Source organism: Aotus nancymaae, unplaced genomic scaffold (genome assembly GCF_030222135.1).
Source record: "Aotus nancymaae isolate 86718 unplaced genomic scaffold, 86718_ANA_hifiasm-v0.15.2.pri h1tg000003l, whole genome shotgun sequence".
NCBI lineage: Eukaryota > Metazoa > Chordata > Mammalia > Primates > Aotidae > Aotus > Aotus nancymaae.
This window is the reverse complement of record NW_026988414.1, coordinates 73288708-73308109: the sequence shown is the minus strand read 5'-3', so window position 1 is coordinate 73308109 and position 19402 is coordinate 73288708. Positions and strand designations below refer to the sequence as shown.

The 19402-nt window shown below is 46.1% G+C and overlaps 1 protein-coding gene across 2 annotated transcripts in view; it reads right to left on the bottom strand.

The window, feature by feature from the left end:
• Positions 1-19402, bottom strand: part of EDC3 (enhancer of mRNA decapping 3) — a 67077-nt gene that overhangs the window by 3243 nt on the left and 44432 nt on the right. For both annotated transcript variants that reach the window (XM_012457623.2, XM_012457622.2), the window contains 2 exons: positions 6132-6285; positions 1352-1569 (listed from right to left, as the gene is read on the bottom strand). In XM_012457623.2, coding sequence (XP_012313046.2) covers positions 1352-1569; positions 6132-6285 — 372 coding nt within the window. The remainder of the gene's footprint in view (positions 1-1351; positions 1570-6131; positions 6286-19402) is intronic.

Genomic DNA, 19402 nt, shown 5'->3' with positions numbered 1-19402 from the left:
CACTATCTGACCACTGGTGAAGCCCTTTCTCTGGGCCACATTTGCTCTCTCCAATTCTCCCACTGCAGTCAGACTCTGTCCTGCCACTCCACTCGAGACTACACTCACCAGGGGCCTCCACGCTGCCACATCAGTGGTTGATTTCTGTCTTCCTTTGACCTTAACCTAGAGTGGGGCTTGTTGACGCAGATGATCACATGCTCCTTTCTTACCTTGGCATTCAGCTACCACTCTCTCCTGGTGTTCTTCCTCACTCACCATTCCTGCCTGCTCCATCTCCTTGGTTATGTTCTTTACTCCCTGACTCTAAATAAAGAGTTCAGTTTTCCAACTTCTCTATCTACTCTTCCTATATGACAGCATATTCAGGCTCATCATGGCTTAAATATTCCCTATGGTTTGTAACTCTAGGCTGAATCCTTTCACTTCAGATTCATATAACTCCTTCCCTATCCACATTTCCACCTGCATATCCAATAGGTGTCTCTTCTGGAGCTTCTGCTGTTCCTTCCCAAACCTTCTCCATGAAGTTTTCCCATCTCAGTGATCACACCTCAGTTACTCAGGCCAAAAACCTTGGAGCCACTCCCAACTCTTCTCTTACTCCCACCCCGCCATCCATCCAATCTGTGGAGTCTATCTCCAAAACTGATTTAGAAACTAACCACTTTCACCGCCTCCGCCACTGCCACCCTGTCTCAGCCACCATCATCTCTCTCTCCGTGATCACAACCGCACCTTGCCACCTCTGTGGACTCCTCTGTGTAGTCCACTCTCAAACAGCACCCAGGATGGTCATGTGGGACCTAAATTTCATTACATCATTCCTCTACTTATTCCTTCAGTGACTCCCCATCTCACCCAGAGTAAAAACGCAAATCCTTGTGGTCATCCCCAAGGCCATCATGACCTGACCCTGAAATGTCCAATTCTCCTATTCTCCACCCAATCCTCCAACATGCCTCCTCTCCCTGCTTCATTTTTCTCCATATCACTTACTACAATTACACAAACATGTTACCTATCTGTGTGTGTGTTCCTCTTAACCAGACGATAAGCTCCATGGAAGAATGGATTTAAAAAAATCTGTTGCCATATCCCCAGCATCAGGAAGAGTGCCTGTTCAACAAATATTTGTAGAATGGACCAGTGGGTCCCCAGCTCTTCATCTGAGTAGTGTAGGGCGAAGGGTAAGGGGAGTAGCAGACTGCCGTTCTAAGACTCCTTAGAGGCGGAGCGGCATCCTCGCACATGGAGTGCCTTTCCATCTGTCGCCACGGGGTGGCACAATGAGACCATCAAACTGCCAAGGAGGGAGGTGGCCTTCGTCCCAGCCTGCATACGCGCTCACCTTTGAGGCTAGACACCTGTTGACCTTGGGTCTTGCTGAAGAGCGACAGCTCATTGGTGACAGATTCCAGCATCTTGACGAAGTTAGGCAGGAAAAGGATGACCTGGACATCATGGTTGGCTAGGTGCCTTCCACAGCTGATACCCTGAGCCCCCTTCACGTGAGGTCCACACAGCAGAGCCACTGTAGGCCTCTGGTGAACATTTTTGGGATTCAACCTGGAAAAGAAGGTGAAGCAGCAGCGTCAGCAGACTTGCCAACCCCTGCGCTCTACACCATGTAGCACCTATTGCTCCCAGATCTCTTACCCACTGCAGGCCAGGTCTACAGGGTGTCATTCCCATTGTCCCAAACCCCAGCCTCACGTCATTGCTGGGTCCTCCCACTAAGTGGCTCACCCAGATCTTGCTCCACACAACACTGTTGCCAGAACACCGCTTTTCTGACCCATGAACACTCAGTAGTTCCTCTGCAGCCTTCTCTGCTCTTCTTCCCCAATGAGTCTGCTTCACTCCAGCAGGGCTGGTCTCATTCTCTCCTGCACTTGTAAGGCTCTCTCCTGCTTATGCTCAAACTATGTCCCTTGCCCAGAAAGCCTTTCACTTTCCAAACTCTTGACTCACCTTTTCTTGGAGATCTAGCTCAAGGCTTACCTCTGCTGGGACTACTCTGGCTCAAGCATTTACCTCTCAACTAATAAACTCATAGCAAGTACCATAGCTCTCAATTCTCCTCAATCAGTTGCCAACCCAAGTTTTCTTTACTGAGCTCAGTAGCTTACTGAAGGTAAAGAAAGCAATGCCACAGGTATGAACAGTCCCTATTTCATAGGATGCTATGTGGACTGTTGGATGACCAGCACTTAGCAGTGCCCAACACAAAGGTGCTCAATCAGTGCTGACCATGGAGCGGGCAGCAGGCTAAGGGTTACCTGGCCTCCCAGGCTAGCAGCTGCCTTGGATGAAGTAGTCACTTCATCCTGCCTAGTCCCTGCCTACTGGCAGAGCAGTGATAGTCACTTACTGGTTTCCCACAGGGAGGAAGATGACAAGATGCTGTCAAGCTAAGAGGAGGGTCAAAACTGCCCCATTCCCAAACTTTGGAGAATTTAACAGTCTACTCTACATTCTAGACACCAAACCATTTGCCGTCCCATTTTTTATTGAGAGGAAATAAATGCAATAGAAATGCAATGACGTGAGTCTGGGGTTTGGGACAATGGGAAAAAAATAAATTCCTTCAGAGGATGCTGCAGAGTTGTGGTATCTGACTCACTTTGTTCTCTAAAGGGATTCTTCCTCTCAGGGAGACACACCTCTCCTGCCCCCAATCAAAAGAATCGAAGCAGAGCACAGCATTTACACACCCAGCCAGCGGCAAGGCGTAGAGTATATGGGCACTGGAAACGGACCTGTGTGTATCAGAGGCCTGGCTGGACCGTGTACCAGCAGTGTCACGTGGGCAAGTCCCTCAGCTCTCTGAGCCACAGTGTGCTCATCTTAAAACATAGGGCTATTATTTGGCTTTGAGGTGAAGTTACGAGGACCACATTGAATCATGATGTGAAAGCTACATGGCACTTGACATATATTAAACTTAAAGATCACTAACTACAGGTCTGATTTCTCAGCATCAGCAACTGCTACAAAGGACAGGAGATGGGTTTTTGACAGTTCAGACACTGAGAGGAAAGACTGGCACAAGGGGCTGGCTAGAGAGGACTGTGATTTGGTAAGGACATTAGACTCCTGCCCCAAAACTGCTGTTTCTGGGAAGCCATTTAATAGTCTCAAAATGCCCCCAACGGCGACTCTGAAAGGAGGTGCAGGAGACACCAGATCCAGGGGACTGATGCTCTTTCAGAGGGCACCTCACACTACCCCTCAGGTAGGATTTCCCTGGCCCTTCCCTGGCACAGGAGAGCCCAGGGATCTAACAGCTAGGAAGCAGGCCTAAAGGGACAAGGAAAAACTAACACTCCCACCCCCAACTCAAGTAGGATGAGGGAGGTGGAAATCTTACATCCGGCTTGGGCTAAGTCTGCTTGAATCAAGATTGCTTCGGAATCAGGATGTCTTCCATTCAAACACAACATTATCAGGCCCAGAAAAAGAAAAGAGCTTGGAGTAAGGAGCTACAGGACTTATCTGAAGTATCAGTTTTCTGGCACGGACCCTCAAACACCATGCCTGGAAGCACAAGCCAAGGACCAGGATACCTTTCCCAAACAGGGAACTATCCCAACATCCTATCACGTGAGGCTTTGGATCTGTGAGTGCTGCTCAGGGAAAAGCTTTCTTTGCCCCACTGAACCCAGATCTGCCCTGCCGCTTGGAAGCCACCTCTCCACTCCAGACACCACTCTCCCACAAGGTTGCCCATGTCCTTCTCTTTACTGACAAATCCAACAGTACTGCTGCTGGCTATTCCTTTCTTCTTTTTGAGATGGAGTCTCAGTCTGTCGCCGAGCCTGGAGTGTAGTGGCCCAATCTCAGCTCACTGCAACCTCTCACTGCAACTTCTGCCTCCCAGGTTCAAGCAATTCTCCTGCCTCAGCCTCCGAGCAGCTGGGACTACAGGCGCCAGCCACCACGCCTGGCTAATTTTTGTATTTTTAGTAGAGATGGGGTTTCACCACGTTGGCCAGGCTGGTCTCGAACTCCTGACCTTGCGATCTGCCCACCTTGGCCTTCCAAAGTGCTAGGATTACAGGTGTGAGCCACCACACCCAGCCCCTTTTTTCTTCGAATACTATTTCCTTGGTTTTTTACACACTACCCTCTTGGTTTCTGACCTCTCTGGCTTTCTCCTTCATCCTTATAACTGCCTTACATGCTGATGTGCCCCAGAATCCTACCCTAGGCCCTTTCTTTTCATACCTTCTCCTTATATGATCTCATCTACTCTTACACCATCTACAAGTGACAACTCCGAAATCTCTAGCATCAGCTCAGACCCTCTGAATTTCAGATCCTTTTTTGAGGGGTTGGGGGAGATGGAGTCTCGCTCTGTTGCCAGGCTGGAGGGCAGTGGCGTGATCTCAGCTCACTGCAACCTCCTCCTCCCAGGTTCAAGTGATTCTCCTGCCTCAGCCTCCGAAGTAGCTGGGATTACAGGTGTCTGCCATCACACCTGGCTAATTTTTATATTTTCAGTAGAGAAATGGTTTCGCCACATTGGCCAGGATAGTCTCGATCTCTTGACTTCATGATCTGCCTGCCTTGGCTTCCCAAAGTGCTAGGATTACAGGTGTGAACCACCACGCCTGACCTTCTCTTTTTCTTTTTAAGAGATAGACAAGGTCTCACTATGTTGCCCAGGCTGGCCTTGAACTCCTGGGCTCAAGCAATCCTCCCACCTCAGCCTCTGGAGCAGCTGGGATTGTAGGCATGCATCACCAAACCTGATGGGTCAACTCTTCTGATCTCTGCTTCCCTAGTTGGGCCACCATCATTTGGGCCCTGGCTCAGTTTTCTAAGTGTTGCAATTTTCTACCTGATCTCACTGCCTTCAGTCTTGCCTCCATTGAATCTACTGTCCTCACTGTAGCTAAAAATCATCTTTTTAAAACACAAGACTAACCACGTCATAGCTCTACTGAAATCCCTTCAGCAGCTCCCTACCACTCAGCGGTACTGAGGCCCTACTTTTCAGACACACAGAGTGACTTAAGGACTGCCAGCAGTTCTGTGGTCTCTTGATTCTCTTTGTCCTTGGCACATGCTACTCCCTGTACTTAGAATATCTTCTTTTTGCCCAGGTGCAACGGCTTACACCTGTAATCCTAGCACTTTGGGAGACCAAGAGTTTGGGACCAGCCTGGACAATATAGCAAAACCCTATCTCTACCAAAAACACAAAAAATTAGCCGTGCACGGTGGCACACGCCTGCAGTCCCAGCTACTTCATGAGGCTGAGGCTAAAGCTCAGGAGGCAGAAGCTGCAGTGAGCCGAGATCATGCCACTGTGCTCCAGTCTGGGTGACAGAGTGAGAACCTGCCTCAAAAAAAAAACAAAAAAAAAAACAAAACACAAAAACCTTCTTCTTTCTTGCTTGCCCACATTAATCACCCCTTGCTCGTCAGGGCTCAGCCTGGATGCCACTGCTCCAGATGGGTGACTGGTTTCTCCAGCTGGGGGCAGTAATATGGCTTACTGGAGAACTGTGTTTCCTCTACCACAGGGCTATACTTTCTAGAGACCTAACTGGGCTACTGGAGGAAAGGCACAGTATTTTATTCTTCTTCGGGTCTCCAGTAACTAACAGAAGGTCTGGCACATGGTATCAGTCTGTCTGCAAATAAAATAAGGCACTGCCCTTGATGTCTGAGCCTAAGGGGCAGGTGGGAAGGCGCCCAACTACCTCCCCTACCCAGCTGTCAATGGAGTTCTGGAAGCTCTCAGGTACGGAGACTGATTTGCAACCCAGTCACATGAAGTAAATGATGAGTGTCAAAGGCCAGGTCTCCGAAGGTTCCTGGAAGGAAGGCTTCTATAGTTACCAGGAGTCTCAAGCCAGATGGCTGCTATCAGGAAAGAGAGGGTCAAAAGGCAGCTTGCTAGAAGAAGAATGAGGATGTCTAGGAGATGGATCTGAAGAGGGGCAAACAAAGAAACCTGGCAGCATCTACAGCAGGAAAGTGACTTCAGAGAGATACTTCCATCAGATGAGCAGAAACTGCCCAATGAACTTGTGTGTACATGCGAGAGGCACTGTGGTGGTGGCCAGGCACAGCACCCTCACTCCACATTGAGTCCTTGCCAGTTTACAGGCAGTTACCTGTTGGGTCCTCCGAGGAGGGTCAGCGCCATCTGACTGGCACACACGCCTGTCATCTCCAGTCTCCGCTCCAGGGTCAGCCCATGCTTCTCAGCCACGGACAACAGCTTTTTATGCAGCTCATAGGAAACACTTGGGACAACCAGGCCAGAGTCTGCAATTCAAAAGGAGGAGAGAAAGGGAAAGTGATTGCAGAAACCAGGTCAAAACTGGGTATCCTCTATCCAAGATTCTGCAAATGCCAACATTTTACCATGGCCCACCCCCTGGCCCATCCTCTTCATCTTCTGGGACTGAGGCACGCTCTGCAGAGCTCACTCGAGTAGTGGATGGTGAACCAAGTAACAACTTGTTCCAGGTCACCACAGAGCAGGGACAAACAATCTCCCTTAGCAGTTTAGCTTTAGACCATGAAGGCGAAATCTACCTTAATATACTTAGTGCTACCAAGACCAGCACACAGCCTATAACAGCAACCTATTAGGCGTATCAGAAGAGAACGTGATTTTCCCAAAGTGGGGGAAATGCCATCTTGGGCAGCGAGGTTTTCTCACAAGCAGGCCCCTTGTCCTTCCTGACATGCAGAAGAGACACAGACACTAGCTAACCCTGCTGGCCTTCTTGTCCCTGCTGTTCTCAACTGCAGGGCAAGAGGACTTGTTCCATCTGCTCCCATCTTCCTCTTCCTTCTCTCTTCTATTTATCCCTTCCTTTCTAATTAAGAAACTCAGCTAGCAAAGATGTTTTCTCAAATAATTTGTCATTTCTCCCCATCTGAGGTGGGTGTAACCCAATACTCACAACACGGGCAAGAAGTACATGGTTAAGTACACCATGGCTGCCTTTAAGCTACTCTGACCATTAAAAACAGGCAACTGCTGGGGCCAGGCACGGTGGCTCATGCCTGTAATCCCAGCACTTTGGGAGGCCGAGGCGGGTGGATCACCCAAGGTCAGGAGTTGGAGACCAGCCTGACCAGTATGGTGAAACCCCATCTCTACTAAAAATAGGAAAATTGGCCAGGAGTGGTAGCGTGCACCTGTAGTCCCAGCTACTCGGGAGGCTGAGACAGGAGAATTGCTTGAACCCAAGAGGCGGAGGTTGTAGTGAGCTGAGATTGTACCACTGTACTCTAGCCTGGGCAACAAAGTGAGACTCCATCTCAAAAACAAAACAAAACAACAACAAAAAACCAAAAATGGACAACCGTTATAAAAGTTGGGGAGAATCAGTCATTCAAAGTACACTATGGAAAATACTTGGTTTTTCAAGGCTCAAAGCCAGTATCTACAGCAGCTGGTGTATGTGAAGAAATCTAAAGTATTTATTATATGCAACAGTGTCAACATACCGGGATAGAAACAGCAAACCCAAAAAATAGGATCTGCAATGGACAGCTCTTACCTTGACAACCAAGGTATGCTCCCTCCAAGATGCCAATGCTATGTTACAAATGCCAAAGCCACTGGGCTGACAACAGACCCTTCTCTAAAGAGCCCCATTCGGCTTCAATGGCCAATGGACCAACAAACACCGACTGTAATTAGCAAGTCACTGTGGGGCTGCACTGTCCAGCTAGATCAGGTGCCTTCTGAGATCCTGTGTCCTCAATTATACTGAACTGTAAACTGCCTGAGGTAAGGAAATGCATCTTTTACGTCTTCAGCCTTTGCCTTCTCAACTTGTTCCAGCTACGCTTATCAAGAGGTGAGTTCTCATCAGGTACTCAGACATGTAAGTGATGCAAACCTACTGCCATTTCTGCTCTGGCCTTACTCTAAGGTAGGAGAATTAGGGAATAAAAGTTAACAAACGTTTTCAGTACATTCATCATCATTCCATTGTTCCAGAGCCCTGTCTAGAAAAACCTGTTTTCTTTTTTTTTTTTTTTTTTTTTTTTTTTTTTAGAGAAAGAGAGAGAATGGGGAAGAGGAAAAAGGAAGAGAGAGAGAGAGAATGGGGAGTAGGAAAAAGGAAAAGAAAGAGGGAGAGAGAATGGGAGTATTGCTTTCTTGCCCAGGCTACAATGCAATTTAGTAATGGGTATTGAAAACCTCTTGTATACTGATAATTATACTTAATGATGTAGTCAGGAAGGAATAAGGGAAGAAGATAACAAACAAACAGCCAACCAATATTTCATTTAAACCTATGAAATGCTATGCGATTACTGAGGAGTGATTTACTTCCAATTATATGGTCACTTTTGGAATAGGTGTGAGGTGGTAATGTATGATTTGTGTATTTGAAGTGGAGAGTTCTATAAATGTTTATTAAGTTTACTTGTTCCGGGTCTGAGTTCAAGTCCTGAATATCCTTGTTAATTTTCTATCTCGTTGATCTATAGAATCGTTAGCTATTCTTGTTACATTGATCCTTTTACCATTATGTAATGTCCTTCTTTGCCTCTTTTGATCTTTGTTGCTTTAAAGTCTACTTTATCAGAGGCGAGAATTGCATCTCCTGCTTTTTGTTTATTTGTTTATTTTTACTCTCTGGTTGGTAAATCTTCCTCCTTCTCTTTGAGTCTTTGTGTATTGTTGCATGTAAGATGGGTCTGGATGCAGCATACTGATGGGTTTTGGCTTTTTATCCAATTGAAATATATATAAGTTTAATACTGGCGTTTGATGCTAGCTGGCTGTTTTGCCCATTAGTTGATGTAAATTTTTCATTGTATTAATGTTCTTTGCTTTTTGATATATTTTTGGAAAGGCTGATATTGGTTGTTCCTTTATATGTATAGTGCTTCTTTCAGAAGCTCTTGTAAAGCAGGCCTAGTGGTGGTGAACTCTCTAAGTACTTGTTTGTTCGCAAAAGATTTAATTTTTCCTTCGCTCATAAAACTTAGTTTGGCTGGATAGGAAATTCTGGGTTGAAAGTTCTTTTCTTTAAGGATGTTAAATATTGGTCCCCACTCTTTTCTGGCTTGTAGGGTTTCTGCTGAGAGATCTGCTGTGAGTCTGATAGATTTCCCTTTGTGGGTAACCTGACCTTTCTCTCTGGCTGCCCTTAGTATTTTCTCCTTCATTTTAACCCTAATAAATCTGGCAATTATGTGCCTTGGGGTTGGTCTTCTTGAAGAATATCTTTGTGGTGTTCTCTGTATTACCTGGAGTTGAATATTACCTTGCCTTGCTAGGTTGGGAAAGTTTTCCTGAATGATATCCTGAAGAGTATTTTCCAACTTGGATTCATTCTCTTCATCACATTCAGGTACACCTATCAAACGTAGATTAGGTCTTTTCACATAGTCCCATATTTCCTGGAGACTTTGCTCATTTCTTTTTATCCTTTTTTCTCCAATCTTGTCTTCTCGTTTCATTTCACTGAGCTGGTCCTCGACTTCTGATATCCTTTCTTCTGCTTGATCAATTCGACTGTTTAAGCTTGTGCATGCTTCGCGAAGTTCTCGTGTTGTGCTTTTCAGCTCCATCAATTCACTTATATTCCTCTCTAAATTGTCCATTCTCGTTAGCATTTCGTCAAGCCTTTTTTTAAGGTTCTTAGTTTCTTTGCATTGGGTTAGAACAAGTTCTTTTAATTCACAGAAGTGTCTCATCACCCACATTTTGAAACCTGCTTCTGTTATTGGAACACACTCGTTCTCCATTAAGCCTTGTTCCGTTACTGATGAGGAATTGCGATCCCCTGTAGAGGGAGAGGCATTCTGATTTTGAGTATTCTCTGCCTTTTTAGGCTGCTTTCTTCCCTTGATTATATATTTATCCATCTGTCGTCTTTGTAATTACCGACTTTCTAACTAGGTCTCTGAGCGGACATCCAACTTTTTGATTCCCAGCGCCGAAATCTGAGCAATCCACTGCGCCGGCCAAGACAGCGGTGTTAAGGTTGATGGTGCCTTTCTGCCCAGGAATCTCTGGACTCTGCACCAAGAACTGCCGCTTTAAGGCGCCAGCAAAACCGCCGCGCCGGCCACAAGAGTCGCTCTGGCGACCTGTGGAGCTCCTCCGCTGGGAATCTCCTGGTCCGTGAGCTACAAATATTCGTCTGAAAGTGTGGCGTCCTCTCGTTCTCTGCGCTTTCACTGGGAGCTACATGCCCGAGCTGCTAGTGATCAGCCATCTTGGATCTCTCTCCCGAAAAACCTGTTTTCTTCACTCGTCACATCAGAAGAAAATCTCTTGAGGTTTTATCAGGTTCAGTCCTACCTGCACAGATTCTTAAAACCACACAGAATGAGGGTATAGCTTCATGTTTTCACAACAGGAAACCAAGCACAAAGACTGAACCTATAGGACCCAGGTCTGTATCCTCTCAGGGAAGGCAGAATAACAATGTCATGCAATGATGATGATGATAAAAAATGTCTAACATATCAAATAAACACTATCCTGTTAGCTAGCTGAGCCCCTCTACCTGCCCAGCCTATTCCTGGTCTGGCGAGAGACAATACACAGTGCTATTAGGAGCACTGAGTCTCTCTTGCCACCTCTTTCTGAAACGGCAGTCATTGGTATTCCAGGTGCCAGTGCTGGAGGCTGCAGCCTGCCCTTGCATGTCAACAGCTGATTAAAACAGCCATTTTTATGGCCTGCTTCAGACACGCACATATTATCAGAACTAATTAGGCTGAACAATTTTCAAAAGTCCTAAGCCACTAACAACTCAAACCTGTCAGACAAGTCACGCACCTAACTACTTCAAACACCCTCTTTACCTGCAGAGTCACGCGAGGCAGAGCCTTCACTCGTCTCTGCATTTCTTTACCTGTTTATCAGAATTCTTTCTGTTAGATTTGAAAGGGGTCAGGGCAGTGAGTCTTGGGCCTACTACTCCATTCATCAAGAGTTCTGGGTCTGGCTCTTGTGCTATGTGTACAGGCAGGCAGCCCCTCCCCTGCCCCTCATTCTGAGGGCTCTCTGAGAGCTGTCAGAAGCATTTTCTGCTAGCTGTCCCTTCATAGTCCTCAAGAGTGCAAAACCTAATGGTACAAGAGAGGAGACATCACCCCCCACCAGCTGGCTAGATGCTGCTGCTGGAAGCTGAGTCTCTTACCATCTCCTCGCTGATCTGTGTTAGGGGAAGGGGCACTGCTGATGAATTAGCGTATTTTTGCAGCCTAGAAAGACAAAGCCAAGAACCTTTCTGCTCAGAGTCTGGCAGTTACAGGGTCTAGAACTCTACTCTGTTGCTCTGAAAGGAACGTACAGACACCACAAAATGTTCCTTTTAAACATTTATACACGTAAGTCCAACCAGTTGGACTGGCTTATCAGAAACAGGCCAAGGGAATAAAATAAACTCCAAAGGAAGGAACCCAAGAACATAGCGTGTAAACTGCAAACAACAACAGTGCTCCTGCCGAAGCCTGAACACGGGCCAAGCCTAATTATGTTTGAGTTGGAAGGTAGATCTTTATTGTTCTGGAATCAAGGCAGTAAAATCAGTTGGTAGGGTTTCTTTGAGCATTAATATGTATTTTACAGCTGCTGGTGAAACAAGAAAGGGAGAGATAATTATAACTGGTTCGTGACAAGCCGAGAACTTCTTAGGATCTGATTGACCTTAGGGTATCAAGGAAGCACACTCAGTACAGGCCAGGAAAGAGAACCCCTCCTTGTACAACCGATTTCTACTGCACGAGGCTGGGGCTGTCTCTTCAGGCCATGGAATGCAGTGACCCAGCACTGCACGTGCCAGCTGCAGTCTGCCCCTTGTCAGGTCATCACTTTGACACTGCTCATTGCAGGACATAGCATTTCAGGCCTTTCCCTCCCTTACAGACACACATGGCGTGTCCGCACTGCCTCACCCACAGACACCCTTCAGCACCATGTCCAAGGTTCCTCTCACCTTCAGCCTTGCCCAGTCTTTCTGTTGTGTAACAAGGCTCCCACACAAAGTGTTATCTCAGATCTAACTCAATCCTCTCACTGATTGGCCGTTTAATTGGAAAGGCTGCATGTGTCCCAAGTCCTATCAACAAGGAACACAGCTCATTTACAGGCATGGGATTTCTCCAGGACTATGACTTCTGATTCCATTCTGTGGCAGTCACAAAACTGGGTGTTGATGTCATACTGGTTCCTTTAGGGATATAAATCCACTGGTAAATATACACCCTCTGACCAGCAATGTACAGACAGTCCCTGGAGATCTACACTAAAGCTACCACAAATTGGCAGTAATGCAATTTGGTGTCAAGTGTTCTCTGAAGGAAGGGTTTGTTAGAAGAAACCTAACTACACATTCACAATACTCTTTATGATGACCCACAAGACCTGTTGTGATCTGGCCGGTCTACCTTACTACCTTTACCTGGTACCCAACCTGCACTGCATCCCAGACCCCTTGGCCACCTTCTGGTTCCTAAATTCTCCTAAGTTCCTTCTGGCCTCAAGAGACAGTTCCCTTCACATGCTTTCTCTATCCAAGCACTTCATTCTCTCTTCCAGTGCTCCCCCCACAGAGCAGGCTCCTCTCTGTCAGGTGTCAACATGCTGCTTATTCCCTTCATTGTATTCAATACATCTGACTCTTTCCCCACCTCTTCCCTCCCCCACTTACAATGAGACCAGCCCCATGTCCACCTCAGTCCTTCATACTAAAGTTCTATTGGAACAAGCTTTGAACTTTAAGAGGCAAAGAACAGGTCAACAAGATAACTTACTAATTATGAAGGGAAAAATTATCTTTACGAGGAAGGAATCTGGTGTTCAACACCTTACCAAGTGGTCAAACTTACCCCCAGTGATGGGACAAGGGGATATGATGTGATGCCTTGAGAAAGATGCAGCCCTACCAAAATCCTAGCAAACATGTTTAACATGAATCAGATCAAAAGGAAACAATCAATATATCAAAACTAAGGGACATTCTGCCATCAGTCGGCCTAGATTCTTCAGTAATATCAATAACACAAAGAACAACAAAAGTTGTAGGAACTGTTCTAGTTTAAAGGAACCAAGAGATAGGACAGCTGAATGTAATGTACAATGACTGATTAAAAATACAGCTAGACTGACCAACATGGAGAAACTCCATCTCTACTAAAAATACAAAATTAGCCGGGCGTGGTGGTGCACGCCTATAATCCCAGCTACCTGGGAGGTTGAGGCAAGAGAATCGCTTGAACCTGGGAAGTGAAAGTTGCAGGGAGCTGAGATCTCGCCATTGGACTCCAGCCTGGGCAACAAGAGCAAAACTCTGTCTCAAAAAAAAAAAAAAAAAAAAAAAATACAGCTTATAGCTGACATTAATGGGATAATTGGGAAGTTTTATATATGGAGTGCATTAGATAATACTTTTGTAATAATTTAAATTTTGCCGAGAGCAATCTTGTAGTGTGTTTGTGTACAGCAATATATATCCCACTGAATTTATGTGCTGTGGAAGTTAGGGATGAAATCTAATGATGAGTACAACTAAATCTCAAATGGTTCAGAAATACGTGTGTGCGCTCATATGTATTTATTTTATATAAAACAAATGTGTCAAAATGTTAACTGGTGAATCTAAATAAAGGGTATATGGTTGTTCATTATACAATTCTAGCAAGTTTTCTGTAAGTTTGAAAATTTTTTTCAATACAAAAAGTTGGGGGCTGGGGGCCGGGTGTGGTGGCTCATGCCTGGCCAGAGTAATCCCAGCACTTTGGGAAGCCAAGGGTGGGCAGATCACTTGCGCTCAGGAGTTCAAAACCATCCTGGGCAACATGGTGAAACCCCATCTCTACTAAAAATACAAAAAAAAAAAAAAATAGCTGAGGGTGGTGGCGCACATCTGTGGTCCCAGCTACTAGGGAGGCTAAGGTGGGGGATCGCTTGAACCCAGGGCAGAGGTTGCAGTGAGTGAGTCGAGATCGTGCCACTGCACTCTAGCCTGGGCAATACTGTGAGACTGGTCTCAAAAAAAAAAAAAGAAAGTTGGGAAGAAAAAAAAAACAAAGTGCTTCCAAATATGATTAAAAATATTTGTAGAGTAACAGTACATTAAGCAAGTCAGTGGTGAAGTGGGGAGCAGTGGAAGAGGTAGAGAAAATAAAAAGAGTAGAGAAACAGACACCATTCCCAGTCTTTTTTTTTTTTGAGACACTCTTGTCACTCAGGCTGGAATGCAATGGCGTGACCTCGGCTCACTGCAACCTACACTTCCTGGGTTCAAGAGATTCTCCTGCCTCAGCCTTCCCAGTAGCTGGAATTACAGGCATACACTATCACACATAGCTAATTTTTGTATTATTAGCAGAGACAGGGTTTCACCATGTTGGCCTGGTCTTAAACTCCTGACCTCAGGTGATCCACCCACCTTGGCCTCCCAAAGTGCTGGGATTACAGGCATGAGCCACCACGCCAGCCCTCCAGTCTTATAATCTAGCTGGAAACAGAAAAATACATAGGTACAAACTTCAGAAAATAACACAACAGCCTTAGACTGTGTTATCCCAAGCACAAGTGCAAAGTATGGAATTCAAATCAGGAGCTACAGGTACAAAGTATCAGGTTTCAATTTGAACTATGCCTTGAAAGACAGGCAGGACTGTAGTCACAATGAATAGAAGAGGGACTCTAGGTCGGAGTGGAGAACCACGAACTTCCCAGAGGCCAGAATACGTGTGACATGTGCAGATGAAAATGTCCCTGCCTAAAGCCCCGAGGCTGGTAGGAAGGTTCAGTGTACAGCAGTAGGCAAGGCCAAGCTCAGAAGGTTTTAAAAGCTGAGTTGTTTCATGCAGGGTAAAGTGGTCAGGGGTAGAAAGTAAGAATAGGAAGACCAAGGAGAATTGATTTCAAGGGACACAAGGAACCTATGGGGTAGCATAAGGTCATGAAAATTTCAAATGAAATTTCGAAGGAAGGAGAGACTCGGGTCAAAATGAATACTACTGAGGATAAGGGAAAATCTGTTGCCAAGGCTACTACAGAACACAGTGTCTGCATATTAAATTAGAAAAAGTGACCTCCCTAGTCCTTCCCAGAAATTTTCTTTTTGACAGAATCTCGTTCTGTCACCCTAGCTAGAGTGCAGTGGCATGATCTTGGCTTACTGCGACCTCCACCACCTGGAGGTTCAAGGGATTCTCCCGCATCAGCCTCCCAAGTAGCTGGGACTACAGGCATGAGCCACCACTGCTGGCCAGTTTTTGTATTTTTAGTAGAGACAGGGTTTCACCATGTTGGCCAGGCTGGTCTCAAACTCCTGACCTCAAGTGATCTGCCTGCCTTGGCCTGACTGCTAAATTTCAAGAAGATGGTAGATACACAGAAATCAAACTCCTTTCTCACTCTGTCTAGGCACCTGTGGCTCTGGAATGGCAAGAGGGCACATATTAGTAAAGCAGTGACATTACCAGGGACCAGTGCATTTCTGGAATGACCAATGGGCAGTTTCATAAAAACTCAGGTGTCAGGCTGGAATGTGCTAGGCTCCAGATACTCCAGCCCTTGGTTTGAGCTTAAACTCTTGGAAAACATGTAAGAAGCACAGTGGTTCATTACCGGGCTAAGAGGCTGGCCAATATACCTATCTTAAGAGTACTGCTCTGCCGGGCGCGGTGGCTCACACCTGTAATCCCAGCACTTTGGGAGGCCGAGGCGGGTGGATCACGAGGTCAAGAGATCGAGACCATCCTGGTCAAGATGGCGAAACCCCGTCTCTACTAAAAATACAAAAAAAATTAGCTGGGCACGGTGGCGCGTGCCTGTAATCCCAGCTACTCAGGAGGCTGAGGCAGGAGAATTGCCTGAACCCAGGAGGCGGAGGTTGCAGTGAGCCAAGATCGCGCCATTGCACACCAGCCTGGGTAACAAGAGTGAAACTCGGTCTCAAAAAAAAAAAGAGTACTGCTCTAAAACCTCACGAGATCACCAATGATCAAACCAAGCCCTTCAGGCCTATGACAACCATTCACCCGATTATCCAGGCCCAGGAACTCTGAAGGATTCCAAGATAAAGAAAGGGAGTGATAAATTCTTCCACACCTGCTAGAGCCTGAGGTTCCCCAAAGTCAGCCAAGTCACTGTCAAGGAAGTCTGCCTGCTGGAGACACGAATTTAGAAACTAGGCTCATTAGCTCTGCTCAGTGAAAACTTGTGACACTTGGTAGAGGAGCATAGGTTTATCCAATGCAGCTGTTCTGTCCAGAACACCACCCAGAATTTACTTCCTGATGTCCCCCAGTGGCTCTCCCTCAGAATGACATCCTTTGTGGCACCTGATCTAATCCATAAACACGCAGTTGGGGAATGAAGTTGGGGAGGGGGCTATGGGGAGACAAGGCAGGACCCTGCGTGGGTTGGATCTATGGGTGAGAAGGCAATGAGATGCTGACCAGAGACTTGATTCTCCAAATGAGAAGAATTCTCTGCAAGACTACAACAGCTGCCAAAGGAGGCCTCACTACCTCCAGGGTAAAATTCTTCAGTGGCACTTCTAAACTCCAAGATTTATTTCTTCCTGAATTCCTTTTGAACACGCATGCAAAAAGTTCAAAACAGATTGCTTGACTACCTATTTTTGAGAAGATAACGCTGCTGGTCTCGAAAGCCTTAGACTACTTCTAGAGGGACTCTTGGTGACAGGAAGCAGAGGAAGGCAGCTAGGGCTCAGAAGCAGGAATGGAATGCCAGCTGTGAAAGACAACTGCTAGTCTGGAATTTTCTGAAAGCCAAACTTGTCCTGAGAGCTAGATACATCCTCATCAAAACTCAAAGACTTAGCCAGCCAGGGTGAGAAGAGTTGAGTCACAAAGCAGCAGGAACAAATCACTTGTGGCCTCTCTCACCAGCTGCTTCCTGGCAGAAACCAGAACTGCCTTTTTCAAAAGAAAAGGGGAAATGGGTATGTATGGATAAGAGGTGCTGGAGCTCAGACCAGAGCACCTCACTCAAGTTTAACTGGATCTTTTTTTTTTTTTTTTTTTTTGAGATGGAGTTTCATTCTTGTTGCCCAGGCTGGAGTGCAATGGCATGATCTTGGCTCACCACAACCTCTGCCTCCCAGATTCAAGCAATTCTCCTGCCTCAGCCTTCTGAGTAGCTGGGATTATAGGCATGCGCCACCACGCCCAGCTAATTTTGTATTTTTAGCAGAGATGGGGTTTCTTCATGTTGGTCAGGTTGGTCTCGAAATCCTGACCTCGGGTGATCCGCAGGCGCCTTGGCCTCCTAAAGTGCTGGGATTACAGGCCTGAGCCACTACACCTGGCCCCTTTTTAAGACAATAAATAGGAACTCTAGTTCAGGTCATCCTCACACACTTGTTATTCCCTAAATCTCAGCACACCGTGTGGAGGTGGCTCATCCTTCGGGCAAAACTGCAGAGATGCCTGCACCAAGAGCACCCCACTGCCTCCCATCTGGGCTTTTACATACCTGAGAACAGAAGAGGGCTGCACAGTAGAGAACAAATGGTGGAGGGTAAAGAAGTCTACCCACAGGGAAGGGATCATGAATAGAGAATGGAGGAAACGGAGAATTCGAGTCATTTTTTTTTTAAGTTGAGATAGGATCTTGTTATGTTGCCCAGGCTGGTCTCGAACTGCTGGCCTCAAGTAATCCCCCTACCTCTGCCTCCCGAGTAGCTAGGACCACAGGCACATACCACCACATCCTGGCTATTTTTTTATTTTTATTTTTTGTAGAGATGAGGTCTCATTATGTTGCTCAGGCTGGTCTCAAACTCCTGGGCTCAAGCAAGCCAGCCTCCTGCCTTAGCCTCCCAAAGTGTTGGGATTACAAGTGTGAGCCACTGCAGCCGACTACACTTCTGTTATTAGTATATTTACATATTTGGTTCAGTTATATTCAGAGGCCCCTAAGGTAAGGAACTATGACTTACACAGAGTATCTAAAACAGCGTCTGGCACATAGTAGGTATACTCTCAATGCTGATGCTTTGAAATAATCTTACTGAGGTGGTCTTTGCAAATTCATATTTGAAGTCAAATATTTACTAAATAATAATTACAAATTGGGTATTGTGCTAGCTGCTTTTTCACATTACCTCATTTAATCCACAGTATTATCCCACTTTATAGATAAGGAAACCAGCTTAGCAGCCTCTCTTTGACTATGTAACTTTTAACTCCTGATTAAAGCTCTAATAACTAATAACTCCCACATCTCCCTATCCCTCATTGTAGCAACTCTTGCATTTGCTCTCTCAGGGCTCAGGCACAAAGCATTGCAGGAGGGAAAAAAAAGGGGATGGCTCACAAAACCATGTAGGCTTGGCCCACTATAAATTCGTGCAATCTAATGATAACTAGACTCATTGCCAGTCTTCCTGCCCCATGGGTTCAATACCTCCAAATCCTCCTGTTCATTCAACCCTGTTTTCAGTCTTCACAGCCCGTCAAATTACCCTCTGTCGCTTCCCTCATATCTTAGTGTTCCTTTCCATTCAATGGTCCAAATCTCTAGTATGTAAGTTACATCATGAGCATGACTGACACTGACCTGGTCTCCTCTCTCCTCTCTCGTTCTACCTGGGATCCTACCACAAGACCAGTCTTCCTAAAAGAGATCATGTCATTTTCCTATCCAAAATCCTTCAGTTATTCCCCATGACTACAGGATAAAGACAGCACTGGCACACAAGGCCCTCTGTGCTCTGGTCCACAGCTGTATTTTACTTCCTTCTACTCCCCAACACAAACTCTCTGCCCTGGCCAAGCCAGCTAATGACCAGTCTCCCACACGCCCTTTACTCATACTGTTCACCAACACCTGCCTAGGCTACCCATAAATATCCTCCTCTTTCTCTCTGCCTGGTGAAATCCTGCCCATGTTTCAAGGCTTCCAACATGAAGCCTTCCTTGATGCAGCCTATAGGACCTCCTCTGCCTCTCAATACCTAGTGCACTTAATGGCCACACTTTCACTGGATTCTGGGCATATACGGTATCTTTCTATCTCCTATTACATTTTCATAACTGAAAGGGAGGACTATCTTAGAGTCAGTTACACATAATAAACACAGTGTTCTGACTGACTCAAACTGTCTTAAAATATTTCCTTTAGAATATTATGAGCGTTAGGCTGCGCAAGGTGGCTCATGCCTGTAATCCCAGCACTTTGGGAGGCCAAGGTGGGCAGATCACCTGAGGTCAAGAGTTCAAGACCAGCCTGGCCAACATTGTGAAACCCTGTCTCTACTAAAAATACAAAAATTTGATGGGCATGGTGGCACACGCCTGTAATCCCAGCTATGCAGGAGGTTGAGGCAGGTGAATCACTTGAACTTGGGAGGCAGAGGTTGCAGTGAGCCGCTATCACACCATTGCACTCCAGCCTGGGCGCCAGAGT